The sequence below is a fragment of the Thunnus thynnus genome, chromosome 11 (genome assembly GCF_963924715.1).
Source record: "Thunnus thynnus chromosome 11, fThuThy2.1, whole genome shotgun sequence".
In the NCBI taxonomy this organism is placed as follows: domain Eukaryota; kingdom Metazoa; phylum Chordata; class Actinopteri; order Scombriformes; family Scombridae; genus Thunnus; species Thunnus thynnus.
In genome coordinates this window covers 30,858,992-30,878,616 of record NC_089527.1, presented here as the reverse complement: position 1 = coordinate 30,878,616, position 19,625 = coordinate 30,858,992, and the positions used below count along the sequence as shown (strand labels likewise).

Below are 19,625 nucleotides of genomic sequence, written 5' to 3'. Positions count from 1 at the left end.
TTCCTTTTATCTCATCTGCTCTAATCTTCTCTCTTCTCCTCTCACTTCTCTCTTCCTCCTTTGTTCCCCTTCCCATTAGCTTACCCATTCAGCCAAACTTTTAGCATATCACCCCCAAACTTTGCTCCAGGCATGTCCTTTGAGATCAGAGGGGCTGCGACTGAGCTCCTTGTCCATTTTTACCACATCACCTGATTGAATTACTCCAATTACCAAGCTCTGCATTAGCATTCATTTAAGGCTTGGAGGCCCAAACACACACACACACAAAGACACACACACACAGAAGCAGACTTTGTGTTTCCAACTTTAAATGGACGACTCTCTGTCGGGCGTACACGTGCGAAAGTAAGACAGAGTTAGATGAGGAGACGGCAGGTCAGATAAACACAACTCCATTAACCCGCCTCCACGCCGGGTCTCCTGCTGTCCAGCTCACACACTCCTGATTAATGAGGCTGCTTCAGGAGTCTCGACACCTCGCCGCAAACACCCTCACCCCCCCCCCCCCCCCCCTCTCAAACCCCTTCTCCACCTCCCCTTTTGCCACGATTTATCCTTTGCTTTCATCTTCACACCTCTAACCCCGCATTCTTTCTCCTCATAAAAGTGGGTGAGCGATTAAACACCCAAAACTCATAATTTACCATAAAGAGGCCGCGCCATGCAGTCCAAGCACCGGTGTCTTCCTGCATTGATCAGTCGCTCTCTTTAGGCCAGGGCAGCTGATTGACGATGTTATGAAAAGCCAGTCGATTGGAATGGAAGCGGAGGCGGCCTGAGTTGAGACATTGTACTGGCGGGTGCCCTCAGGTCTCCACGTCGTGTTACGACCTGATTTCTCTGTTTAGTCTGGCTTATTATCAGGACCCAAGCAGCTGCCTGCTGCCACCACATCCTCCGGCCTGACTGAGAAGTGTAGATTCTGCTTAATGTCTTTGTCAGGACAAACACTTGTGCGTGTGGTTGAGACAGCCGGCTTCGCTGGGAGAGCTACTTAATGCATTTGGAAGAAGGGATTTATTGATTTGGTTTTTGCTCAGACTTGATTCTCGTGTCGGGGTGTGGCTGCATGCTCATCTGTGGTGAATCTGAGCGCGTGCGTCACAGAGGCTGAACAAGAAGAAGAGCTTATTTGTCTGTGTGCTGATGAGTTAAGATGCCGATGGTTCAGTGCCACTGCGGACTCTCCATCTGCCCTCCAGATTCAGCATTATTGCAGACAGCCAGAGCACCTCTCCTGTGGTTAATGGAGCTCGAACAGAGCTGTGAAAATAGAACACCTCATTCTGCACCATGTTTAGGTTCAAGTGTAGGTCAATGATAATGGGGAACACTGCCAATATCATTGAATTATTCAGAATCATTATGAAAGACAGCTTTCATGAGAAGGATGTTCTTATGGTATGTCTGGAATTCCTATTGATTAGCCATAACACTCATACATTATTCAGTGGCACTAACTCCCAGTAGGTTAATGGATGTATGTAGATGAATCATTTTTCATTGTGATGGACCATGTGGTCATATATTGTGGTCTGTACCTTGCTACAGAGACAGGTTAGGAACTCAGTCATCATTTCCTGTTCAGATACTCTCTCAGTATCATCTTTTTTTCCTAGGTGACAGTTCATTTGATCTGCTGTATGTATTTTATGTTTTGTCCTTTTAAACACTACAGTGTAAAAGAAACTGAATGTTGCATATGTTTTGGGTTTGGTTTTTTTTTTTATATGGCCAAAAGTGTGTGGATACTGATGTTGGGCAATAATGTCTGGTTCATGGTTGGCATTCCACTTCATCCCAAAGATGTTGGATGGGGTTGAGGTCAGGGCTCTGTGCAGGCCGGTCAAGTTCTTCTACACCAAACCGGGAAAACCATTTCTTTATGGGGCTGGCTTCGTGCACAGGAACATTGTCCCAAAACCACTGCCACAAAGTTGGAAGAACATGATTGTCTTAAATATCATTGTGTGTTGCGACAGTAAAATTTCACTTCATTTGAACTAAAGAGCCTAGACCAAACCAGAAAAACCAAACCACAACAAAAACTACACAGTAGACAGGGGTGTCTACATACTATTGGCAATATAGTCTATATTCATTTTATATGGAAGGCAAGAGGAAAAGATGAAAAAATAAGGTGGAAAAAAGAAAAACAAAGGCAAACAAATATACAGTTAATTAAAAAAGTCTGAAAGTCACCCTACCTGCCCTCCCAAGGTATCATGTTCTGGATCTGAGCTGAAGCACACAACTTAAAATCTAACCCAAACATGTCTTTCTTTTTCTCTCTCTCTCTTCTTCACACAGAGCTGTCATGGCTGAACTGGTGTCTAACCGGCTCCTGTCTCTTCAGCCTCGTCCTCATCCTCTTCTTCAGGGAGTCCTACGACCGCCTCTACCTGGACGTCTTTGTCTCCGTGTGACGCCCCCCCCCCCCCCCACGGGTCAAAAACAACGTTAACAATAAAGGACTGAATAATTATTCTTGCACAAAGTCGAGGAGAAAAGGGAGATAATGTGGAAAGCCCACACTCTTTTAAGATGTAAGATTTTAGGATGTAAATGTGGTGACGGTGGTGATGCATTGCTGTTGTATGGCTGCTGAGAAGAAGCAAGAAGCGTCAATGTTTACTCTTTATACTGACTCGAGGCCATATGACTAACACATCATTACCTGTTTTTATATGTCAGTCTATGTTTGTATGTAAAAAAAAGTTTTGTGAACGGTTAGTTTTTTTTTAACCAAACGCAGCATGACCGACTGTTAATTGTTGTTGTTTACAGATAATGTAATATTTAAAGATGTTCTCAGTGTCGCCCCCGTGTGGCTGCTCGGTTCACCTCCCCGACTGTCTCTAAAATGACTGGACACTGTCCTGAAGCTGGATAATGAGCTGACTCCGGATCAGCATTGAATGTCGGCCACTAACAAGGAAGTATAGCATTATAATGGGACAGGTTTGTCAGCCAATCAGCAGGCCTGGCTGTGCTGAGTCGGGGCTCATCAGTGGAAACTACATTTTATTACCCTCTCAAGATGAATATTATGCAAGAACAGAAATTACCAACCACACTGATGTTTGGATGTCAGCCAGAGACGTGGGCTGGGATTGGATGAGCCTGCGCTTTTTTTTTCACCAATGAACTGTTCATGTGGAAAAGTTCCCTGAACTGTTATACATTCACATTTCAGAAGTTCATCAGCCTATTTATGATTCATAATGTCAATTTCCAAGAGATTTGTTGTTTGTGTGTTTGTTTTTTAAATCTAATAATGTTAATTTGTTTTTACTGTTTTTAATATTTTAGTTGTCCTCAGTAGTCTGATAGTATTTATTGGAACTGTCTCAACACTAACACAAATGACACCCAGTTTCACTAAAACAGGATGTTTGGTGACGACTGCAAACCACAGCCAAGGCACACTGAGGGAGATTATTTTATTATATAGACATGAGGATTACGTCGTGTTGTAATTGCCAAGCTGCTCCCACTGCAAAGCACCAGCAGGTGTCTCTGCGCCAACTGAAAGTCTACTGACAAAAACCTTAAGGGAAAAAGAGGGAAGTAGCTATTTTTTTTGGATTCCTTAACTGATAAAACCTGAGCTGTAACAGAACTCAGATCTGGAAGGACATAACCACAAAGAAACACATCAAGGCAAATGAAAAACATCTGTCATTTACATTCTCTAACTTGTCCATGATTTCTCTATGTCTCTTTGTATTGCACAGCAGATATATGAATTGTTTTAATGTGTTTTCCTCTGGGCTTCGAGGAGGCTCTGTAATGTTTTTCCTGGTGCTTGTATTTTTTTTACTCTCCTTGTACAGAAAAGGTTTGTCTTTTACCTTTTGACGTGTTGCCTTAATTGCTCAGTGCGGTGCGTTCAGCCTCCCTCTCTTCCACACTGTGACTAGCTTGTATATATTGTTAAAGGTCACGTTCTTCACAGCAAATACTCTGTGGTTTCCTGGGCTTTGGGTTATAAATGTCCTTGTTCTGTGGAAAGGAAAAAGAACAAATGTGACTGTCAGATATTTCCAGCACCTTATTAAAATGAACATTTTAAGAATAACAGTGCTGTTGTTCTTCTGTCGTTGACAGGCTAATAAGGTTTTCGAAAACGTACCTCTCGATGACTTTTTGCTGTTGGACGTTATCGATCTGTGATGTCCATCGATGCCGGAGTTAAATTTGTATTTGTGTTGTGCTCACTTCTCCTCAACCTGCCTTGTTCTCTTTTACATTAGTGGTCTCGTACATTTCCATCACTGCCTTTCAGTGATCTTTTCATAAAGAAAAGGCATGGAAATGTTGCTCCTTGCAGTGCAGTTCCTAAGTATTTAGACACCTTTTTGGCTCTGCACTCCAGTACATAGGATTTGAGATGAAACAGTGGCATTGAAGTACTGACTCTCAGCTTTAATTTGAGGTAACATCCACATCTGATGAACTGTGTAGAAATTGTAGCCCTTTTGTTTTTTGATTTATTTATTTTTTTTCCCAACACAGTCCCTTAAGGGTAAAATAAGCCTTGTGTCCTCCACTTTTCACCCAGTATGGATGTAGACATCTCGAACACTCATAAAAGTCCTTTTACCTTGTGATTGCCGTTTCATTTCTCATCCAGTGTGCTTGAGTAGAGAGGCGCCACAAGAGAACATGTCACTGTCCAAATACATACAGGCTGCACTCTAGTTAACTAGTTTGCTTCCATTATCACAGCCGGGCCCAAAATTCAGCCTTTCTTATGGTCCATTATTTGCTTTCTGTGGAGGCTACAGTCTGTGAAGAAATTGGTATCCGTGCCCCGCTTAGATGGAACCCTGTCACAACGACTGTTGAAGTGCAGAAAGAGACTCTAGCTGTTATTGTGTTATTAATGACTTAGCTGAAACATTTTCTGCTGTTCTCAGCTGCAGGACATCAGGTCTAATGTAAAATATAGTACGACATAACAGGCCCCTGTTTAGTGGTTTGGTGTGTGAGGCTGGAGTTGTTTAAAAGGGCATCCCAGTGATTTACTGGAGTATTACACTTCCATAAAGTCACAAGCAACAGACTGGTATATCTTGAATTACAGTCCCTGCTATGGGTTGCGCTCTAAAAACAGTAGATGCTACATTTCCCGTTAAAAAATGAGAAATCTCTAAGCTGAAACATCCCTCATGATGTCGGAAATGGAGTTCTGCTTTAAAGCTACATCGAGCAATTTACTTGACATCACAAATATAAAATATTTCCTCATGTTTAGTGTGATGTAAATGAAAATTCTTGTTTTTTTTTACATAACTTGTCATTGTCCTGTTCACAAACATTATAAACAAACATTTAACAACACCAGAAAACGTTAATAACTTAGATTTAGTGTCTGCGTCATAAAAGAGCTGTCAGTCGATATGTGATTGACTGCAGGGTCTTTTATGTACATTTGGATCACAGAGTGTGCCTTTAAGGAGCAGATAACATCATGCTCTGCTGGGGCCTGAACTCATTTGGTGAGTTATTTTGGCAGCACAGGAACATTCTCGCACATCATCCCAAAGCAGGATAAGAAGAAGGTCTCAGAGGACACCTGTATTCTAGGAAATCTCATTTCCTACTTCCTCCTACTTCTTTCTTTCGTTCTTCGGATACAAGTCAGAGTGAACATGTATGACCTCACTGTTTTTAAACCATCCATTAAGTCATGTGCATGTACTGTTCCCCCCCTCCCCTCGGTGGCCCAGCTGGGGATGAGCTCATGCTCTGTTGCTGGCGTGAACGACGGTCTCTAGGGCGAGTCTGCATGCAACACACTGTTAAAGTCGTCAGTCTGGTTCCAATTAGTATCAGTGGCTGTGTGTGTGAATGAAAAGATGCTTAGATTAATTTCACTTCCTCTGTAATATTATAGATTCTGTTGATGATCCTCTGAGCTGTTGCCATTCAGTCTGGTAGGAGCACAAGACTTTCGTCGGGATTCAAAAAAAAATAACTGCAAGAGATTAATTTTGCCCAACATTAAATCAGATTAGATGGTTTTAGGTCGGGTGTGCCTCAGATTATTGCATGATATTTATAAACCAAGCCTGCAGGAATATAAAATTAATCCACTGTTGGTTTATGGTGATCTGTTGGGTTTTAGAGGAGCTGTCATATGCAGTCATCCCAAATCCTGCAGAGGAGAGGAAAGTGTTTTGTTTTGGCTTTTCGGTTTATTGACAATCAGTTTATTGACAGTTTCACCCCTTACCTCCTCTCTTCCAGTCACTGTCCCCCATGTTCTCTTTGCACTGTGATAAAGCCAAACTTTGAGAAATATAATGCATAAAATAACACAATATTCTCCCACATAAATAAACAAACATAAACCTGCCAAACAAGTAAACACAGTTATCAATTGATACATTTTATCATGGGTGTGTTTGTTTATTTGCTGTGTTGGAAATGTCATCCAAGAAATGGTCCCAAGGAAAGGTTGTCAAGTTGCTTCAAGTGGTCGTCAGCCAAACACTCGACACAGCCAAACACACTCTTGTCTTGAAATGAAACTTCATAATGAATATGGAATGGTCGCAGTGACCTAACAGCCATTGTTGTGGTGTTATTTTAGATTTCTCCTGGAGGATTTAAATTCAAAAACAAAACAATAAAAAAAGATCTCATAAATCAACATTGTCATTCTGTAAGAATATCCGTATACACAGCCTTTATTGTTGATTTATTCCACACAAAACTGTGAGCTGCAGAAACAGAAAACACATTCAAATATGATCCACGAGTACTTTTGAAGGATAAACCAATCAGATCTTCAGCTGAACCAGAGCAAATCTTCACTTGTCGAAGTTTTAAATTCATGTCAGAGACAGCGAGAAGCTGCAGGAGCCACTAACCCACAGTAGAAAATCTGATTAAATCCAGTTTTATCTGATGTGGAAATTACTACAAAAAGAGGAGCCGTTTTACTCACACAGAAGGATGTTATTAAGGAGAAAATGCTTTTCTTTTTACAATGAGGCCTCAATGTAAGCAAATACTCCCAAATTCCCCGACAAGTGCGGGACAGAAGGGGTGGCTGTGTTTTTTTTTATCACAGAGAAATAAGGTAATGATGCATACATTTCCCACAGTTCACAGACACAACGCTAAATGTGTATTAACAGCTTTTCAGCAGGAGTTCAACTCCAACGTCTCCTCATTGCTCATTGTCAGAGCAGGACGTGGTATTGCAGCTCTCTGGGGTCTCTGGGGAGCGGACGGAGCCACACAAAGTGAAACAATAGTTTTCTTTTACCCACAAGCAATTTGGGTATTGTGGCTTTTGCTGCTGTTCCTGTCAAAGGCTATGAAAGCAGCTGGCTGGCTGGCTGTAGAAAACTGAATGTTGCTGTCACTGTGTGTGACATTTTTATACCCCGTCTATTGTTTTCTTGGTTTAGATGCTGCTTCTTACATTTCCCTGCTGTTTTTCCATTGTGGCTCTGCTTGTTTTTCTTCCTCCTGTGACTAAAACTCACTTTGTGTCTCTTTCCTTTGCATTGCACCTCAATGTCTCCTTGGGCCTCCCCGGGCACCACAAGTCCCTTAATTGACTTCTCCAGGATTATGAAAAATGAGCCGCGCTTTCAAATGGCTCATTTAGCAGAAATGCTATCACAGTGCCTGTTACTTTATCTTCAACATATTAAAAAGGGCTAGGTGCTCTTGATTAGGAGAGATGGGCTGCAAAAGCCCAAGCTACCGGCATTTGACAGCTGGCTGCTAATTTGCCAATTCATCACAGGTGAATTTGAGGTATTTTGCCTCTCCTGTGGGAAAACACAAAATATATTAAGTTATAAATGCTTCACCAGTATTTATAAAAAAACACAAGACACACTAATGTAAAGGAAGACACACACACGCCTGCAAGCACACTGCATACTGAGTTAGTGCTAACACTAACAGAGCGTTTTGGTCACAGTTTCATGGGCTGTAACAGTTATTATGTGACAGCCATATGTCTTGAGCAACATATCGAACCCTTACATGCTCATTAATTTCAAGTTGCTCTGCATGAAAGCATCAGCTAAGTTTATGCACACAATAAACATACAAGCAACAAGCACTCCCTCCCATACATGACAACAGGTGTGCAGGCTCATTATAGCATATATACTCCAACACAGTTTAACCACTGCCACAACTTAGTGTACAAGGTAACCATAGCAACTGTAAACCAGTAAGATACCATGTATACTACTAAGTATACTATGTGTTAGAGTTTAGCATATATGTTGTGTTTTATATACATTTTTTTCCTCAATAGATGACAATAAACTTGTAGGAATAGTTTTGGTAATTTGCATGTCAATAAATATCCAGGCAATGTTAAAACTGGGCTAAATATGGTTGAGCAGTAAAAGTTTCTGGATGGCGTATAAGTTTCTGTGAATGTTTTGATATTTCTTTCTGCCATTATTGATCTATTCTCTATCCATTCAGAAACCACATTCAAGCCTACAGAGCTATTTGATATTCAAAAGATTTCAGGGGGAGTGTGACTTTAAGTAAAATGTGATTTTAAAGGTCAATGAAACATTTTAGAAGGTCAAATATGAGCTGGCCTGAGTGAAGCAGATAAGCCATGAAACTGTCACTGATGAAGTACCTTCGTATTATTCCTAAAAACTAGAAGTGTCAAACTTCCTGAGATGTTCTTTGGAGAGAAAAAAAACGTGTCTACCTGCAAAGCCAGGTTCTGCTTGGCTGAGGCGCCTCAGCTCTAATGCAGGAGGACATGGCCCTGACGGAAGCAGCATGTCCTCTGAGCAAGAGCAATTATGATAACCATGCAAGCGGAAAGGCTGTAGCCAGAAGAACAGCAAGACAGGCTTTGATCCAGCAGGCTGCCTATTTAAATCACAGCTCAGCTCCTCTACAGACGCCATCCTCAGCTAATGTAGATGGGCTTTTAAAAAGAAGTCTGAACTGTCTGAGGACTCCTGTGGGCTCCTCTGCTATGATATACAGCTGTTTCATCCTTTAAAACAGCATTTGTTTCACCTGTCCTTCCTCCTCATCAAAGGTGAGTGAGGGTGCTTTTGTTTTAGGGCAGACTGGTGAGGGATGTTTCCTTTCATGGCCATTTAGACAGTGTTCCTCAGTAGCATAGCCTGTGGAGGCACATTGAAGCACCATGAAGGCTCAGAGGGAACAGTAGGCTCAATTAACTTTCTATCAGAACAGAATCCAAGTCTTTGTTAAACTCTTTGAGCTCTGGATCCTAACTGTTTTGACACTGCTAGACAAGCTAACAAAAAAGTTTTTAACAGAAAAGGACTGAAAAAAGAGAATCACATCTGTTTGACCCGAGTCTCTCGACACCAAAGTGTCACTGAGGGGAGGACTCAATGAACTGTGACATATTGTCTTCTCAGATGAGCTTAAAAACAGAGATATCCATCCCCACCCTGAATGTCAAACTACAGACACTTAGCAAAAGCTGTTTCCATGTTATTTCACATATGTTCTGCATGTAATTTTTTTTTTTTAAAAAAAGAACAGTGATCTACAATGTAAAACTTGAAAATATGAGGAAAGTTTTGCTGTGTTGTGCTGGGAAGCTCTTGGTTCATCATCATTTATTGTTTTTACACTGCATTAAAGGAGCTGTGCCTCTTGAGCATAAAACACTCCCTGCAGGTTTTTACTTTATTTTACTTTTATTTTATAGTCATCAAATCCCATAAAAAAGAATTGGATTGATCATACTAACATATTGTCCGTGTAGCCAGAGAAGTTAATATCTCTCTGTGCCATAGAGCTAAAAGTTTGTCTAAAAACTTTTAAAAACAAATCAATGAGCCACACTGCACTGTATGACATGTTCCTTCATTACAAAAACAATGAGCACAGTAGTTTGAGTCAGTCACAAGTACACCAAATGTCTGTTCTGCATCTCAAAATAGTCCCCCAGAAATTCACTATTTATTTACACGTGTTTGAGTAACATTTTCCAAAAACTACAGTGCCCGGCTGTTTTAGGAAATTACTGAGTCTTTAAAAAAATTGAAGTGTTTGTGACTTGTTTTTAAAGATTTATGTCTTCAGTAGAAACAAATGGGCTCTGGGCAAATGCTAACATTTGCAAAGTAGCCTAGCAATAAACACAAAGTACAGTTGACGCTGATGGGAATGTCATTAGTTTTGCAGGCATTTGAATAAACCAAAGTAATGAACAAACTGAAATTTGGACCTGATGTTGACACTAGATGAAAAGTCAGCAGATTACCAAAGTTATCACAATCCACCCTGAGCAGCACATGAATGTTTCTGTTTGTACCAAAAAATGGCAATCCATCCAATAGTTAATAGGCTTCATCCTCCATGGACACGATCAGGATAGTAAAATATGGATCTTACGTCTGTGTTTACGAATCTCTTCTCGCGTGACGTCTTTCCAGCCACTCATGAGCATGGCCGTCATTCTCCTGTGAGAGTTTGCACAATAGCAAACTGCTACATCCAGTTAGAGTAGCGTATTTGAAGATTGCACAATCATAGGCTATGAGAAACTTGAGCTGATAAGGTAAGCATGTAATTTAATTTCCTTGTAGATGCTGAACAGGCTACAATTTGTGTTGTTTACTTTACTATTACAGCCTTTAGTTTATTGAACAGCTATGCTTTTGTTTTCAGTGTTGGGACATTTTTATTTGAGTGAGTCCTGAACGACTGCCCCCTTCCATGCACCGTAGAACTACGTCAATAATTTTTTTAAAGCAATGTGGCTAGATTTGGAGGCAGTGTCAAAAAGTCATTTGTCTCTGTTTTCTGAAATTACACATTTATGCCTATTTGCTCTCTTTTTTATGACTTTCATACAATAATTTTCATCAAAATACAATAATTTTAAGCCTTTTGTATGATTCTTGAAAATTTCCCATCCGGCAACACTGGTCATTTCCTTTGGTGCCAACACTGAATGGAACACATTTGGTTGCATATGGCATTGTTCTAAGCACAGCGCTTTTAGAGATGTAAAGGATAGGGTGACACATATACAATGCCTAAACCTAATGCTGACATTTACCTTTGTGAAGGTTATAATGTTCTGTTTTTTTACTGTCATTGTCAGAGCGTTAATTCCATTTCTGAGGACATAAGTTCAGGTGTTGCTGAACTACATTATTTTTTAAGTTGCTTCCATTTATATCCCCCTGTTAAGAGCAAAGTAGGTGAATAGTGTGCACATCCAATCCCAGGTGGATACAGGTACAGGAAAATAACAGCATACAAAGAAAAAGGAGAGGTTGTTTACACACTGAAATTTAATAATAAATAATACTCAATAATACTTCCGGCGCCGTCTCAGGTGGCAGCCCGTCGCAAGCTCTTTGACCTATTTGTATTGTTTGTCTATTTATTTTAGTTTTAAGCATCTTTTTTTTTTAGCATTTTTCTTCTTTTAGTCTCATAAAGAATGTACCCTACACAATTTTTTGATTGTGCAGAGTACATTTTGAGGAATACCACTGACGTATTCCGGGTGAATTGAGGAGAGGGGAAACAAGCCATATCTCCCTTCCAGCATTACAGGAAAAATGAAATTGCTGGTGAGTAAGATGGATGAACTAACAGCACTGATGAGGGGTCAGAAGGAATTTCAGGAGAGCAGTAATATGTGTTTTACGGAGACATGGGTCCATAAAGATATCCCGGACTACAACTACGCCATCACTGGCTTCCAGACAATACGGGCAGACAGAGACCAAAAGAAGAACGCTAAGAATAAAAGAAGGGGACTTGCCATTCTCATTAACAACAGATGGTGTAATCTGGGGCATATTACTGTCAAGGATGGAGTCTGCAGCCCAGACAATGAACTTTCAGCAGTGGGCCTATCTCCCTATTATTTGCTAAGGGAATTCTCACATGCTATAATGATGACTGTTCTGCCATCGGCCGATGCAACCGCATCGTCCACTCCGTTACAGCGAAGCTCCAGTGACAGCACCCTAGTGCTTTCATCATGATATCTGGGGACTTCAACCACGTGACTCTCTCCTCCACCATGACAAACTTCACCCAGTTTGTTGACTGCCCAACCAGAGATAATAAAACCCTGGATTTACTGTATGCTAACATTAAGGATGCATACAGCTCCACTGCCTGCCCCCTACTTGGCAGGTTGGATCACAACCTGGTCCACCTCTCACCCCTCTAGAAGCCTCTAGTCCATCTGCAACCTACAACCACCAGGACATTCAGGAGATGGTTGCATGATGCAAATGAGGCTCTGAGGGGCTGTTTTGAGGCTCCAGACTGGGAGGTTCTGACCGAGCCACACAGTGAGGACATCGATGAGCTCACACACTGCATTATGGGTCACATTAATTTCCATGTAAACAATATCATCACTACCCACACAGTACAGAGTTTCCCATATAACAAACCCTTGATTACTAGAAATAAAAAAAGCCCTCTAAATGACAAAAAGAAGGCCTTCAAAGCAGGGGAGGAGATCAAGAGGGTCCAGAAAACACTTAGAACTAAGATCAAGGAGGGCAAGGATGCCTTTTGGGAGGAGGATGGAGAACAGGCTGCAACAGAACAACATAAGGGACGTGTGGGACAGCATGAGAAGAATCACTGGCTACAATCAGACAAGCAGCCGTATGAGAGAGGACAGCGTGGCCAGGGCCAATCAATTAAATCTGTTTTTCAATAGGTTTGACACTGGAGCCCTTTTCCACCAACCCACCAGCCCCTCAAACATTCACACCTCCCAAATCACCATGCAGCCCCCCTCCAGCCCTTCTCATGTCCCTGTATCTGGAACTGCCCCTCTCCCCTCACCACTCCTCCCAACCATCACAACTGAAACACACACAACACACACAACTGAGTGAAAATGCAACTGGAAAGACTGGTGGTGTGAGCATGGAGGTGCTTAAGGATGTGCTGAACAGCTCTGTGGAGTCTTCCAAAACACCCACAACAATCTGAGCCTGGGACTTGGAAGGGTCTTCACACTATGAAAAACATCATGCCTGGTCCCTGTGCCCAAGAAGGCGCACCCCAGGGTCTTAAATGACTACAGGGCTGTGATGCTGCAGACACTCTATCAGTCAGTGGTATCAAATGCCATTTTCTAAGCAGTGGTGTGCTGGGGGTGTGGTATGAAAACTGTGGATGCTAACAGACTGAACAAGCTTGTTAGGAAAGCCAGCTCCAACATAGGAGGTGGAATTGAGCTGGACTTCCCTGGAAGCGATGGCAGAGAGGAGGATGCTAACCAAGCTGGTGAGCATTTTAAACAACACCTCCCATCCCCTCCACGATGGGCTTGTCAAACAGAAGAGCACCTTCAGCAACGGACTGATCTCCCCCGAATGTTCCAACAAGCAATACAGAAGGTCTTTTCTGCCGGTGGCCATCAAACTTCCCAACTCCTCCCCTCTCTGCCGCAACATGGGATCAGGCTGATGCTTTCTGCCCTATGCTTTACCCCTTCTCACAATAACTGATAACTGGTTAAGAGCTGCACTATATAATTATGATCGTTCTGCACAATGTTTAATAACTTTTTATTTTATTTTTTCTCATTACTCTCATTTTATTATAAATTACCTATATAATTACTGCACAATGTATAATAACAACCTTTTCTATTACACTATTTAAATATTTAGTTTATTTTATTCTATTGTTGTGTGTGATGTGTGCTGGTTGTTGCTTTTGTGACACTTAAATTTCCCACAGGATTAATGAAGTGTTTTTTATTCTTATTTAATTTAAAAACACTGAAATGTTCTCTGAGCTGCAGTCATTTCTTTAGGGCATTATGTGTTTTCTTATGTGCACAGTAAATTGTTTGGGGATAATGTGTTTTTTTTGTACCAAATGATTTCCTAATTGTAGGTAGAGCAGTCATTAAAAAAGCCTACTTTTTGTTGACATGGATGATGAATACCATGTAGGTCGAAACATTGCATCAATTGGTAAAATATATTTTCTGGATCTTGTAAATGTCAGTGCAGACATCCTCTCCAGAGTTGAATCAGCATCCCGCTGATATAGGCCTCAACAAGAACTGAGCATCATTATAATGCAGTAAGATTATTGTAATGCAGTGATTACAGCCTCTGTAAAGGATTTTCCACCCTCCTACAGTTAGATTTAATACAATCAAGTGGGGCTGCCCCCGGCCAAAGATTTTCCTAGTCGACTAGTAGGCGTTAGTTCAAACCATTAGTCGACTAGTTGTTGCACATTTATGATATTAATTTAATATATATTTTTTCAGGCATCAGGAAATAGTTTGGGAGTTGAGTGCTGGAAGTCAAAGATGAATTTTGACCAGATTTTGTTGCCTTTATGGCAGTGAGCAGTTGTAGCCCACTCGCTCGCTGTGAATTCTCCAGAGAATTCACTGCTGTATTCACACATGGGCTCAATTGGAAATTACACTGATTTTGTAATAGGGAGCTGGCAGGGTAAAGTCTGATTTGGCCATTTGCATTCATACATACAGCTCCTCCGGGTAATGTCCAAATAAATTTCAGGGTTGCAGTGTGTGTATGAAATGGGCTTTACATACATACTATGTCCTCTTGTGAAGGGGTGCATTTGATCAGTTTATCAAACACCACAATCTGAAAATGAACACTGCCTGCCTTGGTTGTTTGATAAATTGATGACCCCTTCACCAGAGCACCTTGGGAACTGATCAAACTCCAAAAACCCTTAAATTGGACTAAATTATGTAATATTAGACAGACTATTGGAATATCAGATGGAAAATAAGAACTTTGCAGCAAAAAAGTTGTAGCCTGCATTTTTGAGTTAATTTGCCTTACTTGACACCGTGCTTTCTGCAATGTGACTATTGCACATGGGCACATCACGATGTTGATGCTGAAATGATATATCATGTAGCCCTAGGATAATGTATTGTAAAATGGTGTTTAGGGATGAGGGTACTCTCTGGATAGAGTTCTTTGAACATTCTGTTATGGTCTATAATGAGCTGTTTCAAATTCAGCAAGTCCTGTGGTTACAACAGGTGCAAAAATGATGCTGCATATTTCATGTAGCAATAGAAATAATTGCCAGTGTAGGCTCACTGGATTCACCAGGTCTCCAAGAGGGAAAGGTAAGGTTTGTATGACACACCACATTTGCACTGTGGTCTATCTAATAGCAGTCTCAGATGTCCTCAAATTGAGGATGGCACTGGGTTTGTTTTTCTAATTTGAATACCCATAATCAAAGCTGACTATTCTTTTATTTAACTGTTCCAGGAACAATAGTTTCTCCTCATAAATATAGTGTTGAAGTAGTAGTTTTACCTCTGAAGATGCAACATCCTCAAGGACATCATGAAAACCAAAAAAAAAAAAAAAAAAAACAAAACCCAAAAACATATGTTTCTCTGTCAATGGAATTGAACAGAAGGCAGAGATGGATATTTACCAAGCCTGAATTGTAGGTTTCTTAAGGAGAAATACACAGCCCCCATTTTATGAATCTTTATTTTCAACCCCAGAGGATTTATGGTTTCCCGATCATCAAAGTATAGCTGAATCTGTAGGGCATTTGGATGTCTTTTATATAAGTCATGCCTGGCAAAGTGAGCACCATCACAGTAATCATGCATCTTTTCATCTGTACTCTTGTGAGATTGCAAATAAAAGGTCTGCATTTTCTCATCACAGAATATAAATTTTAGTGTCTTAAGTATGAAAATATACTGAAAAGTATTAGCTGTTAGTGATTGGCTAATGCACTTGTTCTTGTGGTGTCAGCTCTGTGGCCTAGGAAGATTTCTGTTGGCTTCACAAGAGAATATTTATCTTTAAAATATTTAGTCATTTTATAGGGGTTGTCCAAATCATCAAATACATTTGGAGTACTTTCAAAGTCTTTAATGAGACAACATCCTTATTGTCTTGTGGTACTGACAAAGTTCTCAGCAATGAAGTGATGGATGCTTGAAGGCTATCTGCTGTCCTGTCCAATAGTTCTTTAGTGCATGTTACACTCCTTTGTACATCACTTAAAGTTGTATTTGAAGCAGAGTACATTTTTGTGACAAAAGTAGTTATATAGCTTAGTGCAGGACCTTTGGATTTAGGTGAAGACAAGTCGGTCTCTACATCAATATCCTCATCTTATGTTGCAGTGTCCTGTATTACATCAGTTTCTTCACAGATGGTGGTTGTATTGTCATCCAAAGTCTGATTAGACAAATTGCTTGTATAAGTGTCCCCAGATCTATGTTCTCTGGAATGATGCCTTGAGTAGGAATTCAGATTATGGTTAGTCTGCTGGCAGCTATTTTGACTGCAGATAACGGTATAATCCTGACTGTCAGATAGAGAGTGCACTACATGTAGCAGTTTCCTGATCTCAACAGTAACTGGCTGTTTACATATAGGGTAATGATACATGCTGAGTTGATTTAGGCCAAAGCCTGAAGCTTGCCAATGAGCTCTAACACTTTGGATCGTCTTGCAGTCTTTGACACTGGCAAGTCATAGATACTGTAGTAGGCTAAGCAACATTGCATACCCAGTAAAACTTGAACAACTTATCCAAGGCACAGGTTAGGCTGTGCAGTGGAATGGTGATCTTGTCACTTTGGGCAACAATGACGAACTGGTGTGCTTGGCTGGTCAGATGGCTGATGCACACTAGCTGTGGCTGATGGGTCTGCTGATGGGTCCTCAAAGATCCCTAATTGCTGTTAAAAAGGGAGGGGACACTGGTCCTATGTTTGAGAAAAGAAAAACACACAACAAACTTCTTGAACACTGGTTTCAACCCTAAAACATTCCAAATATTGAATGTCCTTCACAAATAGTAAATCACATTTGAGATGATAGGCAAAAATCAAGGAGCTGACATCAGATGTCTGTGTTAGACAATGCAACCTCTGCTTTCTGAGGAAACCAGGTTAAGAGAGATCCCATAACAGTCTAAAAAGGAATTCCACTGATATTGACGTACAGATTGTAATCTTGAAAAAGTAGAGAGTTTAATTTATACTTGAATGTGATAATGCCATCAGAAGTCTTGCCGAACCCAGCATAGGCCAAGGAGCCTACCAGTGGAGCCTATGTACACCTATGTACTACCAAAATGTAACTGTGCATAGGGTGATGCAGCACTGCAGGCTGGAGGAGAGATTAGCAAAAATGTCTCATGGAACTATAAATGCTCAACCCCCCGAAACCACCACAGATAAAGCGCCTATGTGGAAGTCTATATCAGCCTTAAGGCCTCAACCACTCTGTGTGAGTGTGTTAAGGCAATTAGCTAGTACATTGGCTAATTCCCTTTAAAGACCACCTCCAAACAGTGAACTGCTTACAGTTGGCAGTGTCACTACTTTTGAATTTTGTTAGGCCTAAACATAGCCCAGACTGTCATGGCTAATGTTGAATTTATTTTTTATATTCATTATGGTGGGTAAAAAAGAACATCTGTAATTATAACACTTTTACCACCTCTGCTCTTCCTCATCCCTAGAATCCCACCCTTATCCCCTTTTCCCCCTACCACCCCATGGACTCTCTGGGCCCATGCTGGCCTGGTCTGTTTATTTGACTAAATGTGTTTACTTTTACATGTTACATATTTATTTATATATTGTTAATCTATGATAACTTCTGGTTCAAATTTCAATAAATTCTATTTATATTTGCACTCCTTTTCTCTTTATTACTGACTGAAAATGTTAGATTTCACATCCAAATCTGACTGTCAATTGAAAGGACAAGCAAATCATACAATACAAATCCACTTGAAGATAACTAAGGAGCCTTACACCCAGCACTAGAGCCTGAGAAGGTTTTGGGGAGTGCCTTTTGTTTGCTGCTCCGATAAGAGTCTAGTTTAAACACAGAAGAATGTGTGCACATCCAAACAAATCAGTGGGTCAGGTGCTGGCTAAAAGGGCTCAAAGTGAAAAACAAAGAATTACCTGCATACTGAATAGTTTTGAAGCCTCCTAGAAGGTATAATTTATTTGCCACATTGCAAACTCTGAGAAGGTCTTCCTCAGGCAAATACCCAGATACAGGCATTGTGAGGCTTATATTTCAAAAACAAACATAAGCAGCTGATTGAATGCACCTGTGAAAAATAGGTGCATTCTATCAGCCGATTGCATGGAGGTTTTTTGGCCTCACTATATAAAGGATCACAATACCTGTGTAAATACCCACAAGGCCTTCTCAGTGGTCGCAACATCACAGATAAATGATAACTCTTAGGGGGCTTCAAAACTATTCTGTGTGCAGAATGCTTTATTTTTCACACAGCCTCTCAAACTAGGTAAAGAATTATGCCATATCATATTATTGATCCAAAATCAGAGATATCTACTGTCCCATCACAATATTGCATATATTAATATATAATAATATAACAGTTATTCCACCCAGCCCCAATGAAAACAGCAATCAGACTAAAAAATTCACCTAAGAAACAATTTGAATTAAAATTGGATTCAAAGCCACTTTTTGTTCAATTCAGATATCTATAACATAACCTACAATACTAAATTACTGTGTGACACACTTCAATAACTTAAGTATCCATAACATAAAATCAAACTAACCATGGATGTTACCTTTTTGATGTTTGCAACTGAAGTAAATGAGAGAATCAGAAAAATACTCTTTTTAACGCTTTTTATTTTACAGATTTTTTGTGCTCTTTTTAAACATGCAGTGAACTGTTTCTTAACTTTGACACACAATTCCAGAAACTATCCACATAAACATTGACCATGGAGGTTGCATATGTATTTCACATGATACATAGTTAACAGATCAATATCACCTCGGGCCCCGTTTATGCAGACTCTAAGAGATATTGAACAGTCTTTCATATGCTTAGTCTTTATTTGACAAGGGCAAGCCCCTGACATTAAGCAGCAATATCTGTGTGATTTAAGGTAGGCTCCATATGTAAAGGTTCTATGTACAACTTAGTATGTTATATTTGCATGTTTTGTCTTGATGTAGCATCTCAGCATTCTATGATTTTTAAGAGTATTTCCTGGACAATTGGGCCCCATTCATGCAGACTCCAACTTAAAATCATCCTGGCAATTGGTGGGGTTCTCTGTATACAAGTGCCTCTCCAGTATGTACTTCTCTGTATATGCAGGCTCTAAATTAATATTTAACAGTTGAGTATATCTCAGATATGCAGGCTCAATATTTACAATGTTGTCCAAAGAGAGTTAGGCTCAGTACTTGCCATTTTCCATGTTCTAAGTCTGAAAACTACAAAAAAGGTGTTGGCCACATTCTGACACACATGTATTAAAGGAAAACCAACAACAACAAAGTGTCCTAGTAAGGTGTTGGGCCACCAAGTGCCACCAGAATAGCTTCAGTTAGCCTTGGCATGGATTTTACAAGTCTCTGGAACTCTACTGGAGGGATGAACACCATTCCTCTAAAAGATAGTCCCTCATTTGGTGTTTTGATGATGGTGGTGGAGAGCGCTGTCTAACACGCCGATCCAAAATCTCTCATAAGTATTCAACTGGGTTGAGATCTGGTGACTGTGAAGGTCATAGCATATGATTCACATCATTTTCATACTGATCGAACCATTCAGTGACCCCTTAT

General features: G+C 40.4%; 1 protein-coding gene and 1 long non-coding RNA gene across 2 annotated transcripts in view; one reads left to right on the top strand and one right to left on the bottom strand.

Moving 5' to 3' along the window:
- slc49a4 (solute carrier family 49 member 4) overlaps positions 1-4,084 on the top strand; it is a 54,752-nt gene extending 50,668 nt beyond the window's left edge. Inside the window, exon 9 of the mRNA XM_067604445.1 lies at positions 2,314-4,084. Within this exon, the coding sequence (XP_067460546.1) occupies positions 2,314-2,429 (116 nt within the window). The 3' untranslated portion in view covers positions 2,430-4,084. The remainder of the gene's footprint in view (positions 1-2,313) is intronic.
- Positions 4,085-15,887: 11,803 nt separating this feature from the next.
- LOC137192154 (uncharacterized) lies at positions 15,888-18,037 on the bottom strand. Its single transcript, XR_010930528.1, has 2 exons — positions 17,963-18,037; positions 15,888-16,747 (listed from the first exon to the last, which is right to left on the bottom strand). It is a non-coding gene; the product is annotated as an uncharacterized lncRNA (long non-coding RNA).
- Positions 18,038-19,625: the final 1,588 nt, after the last annotated feature.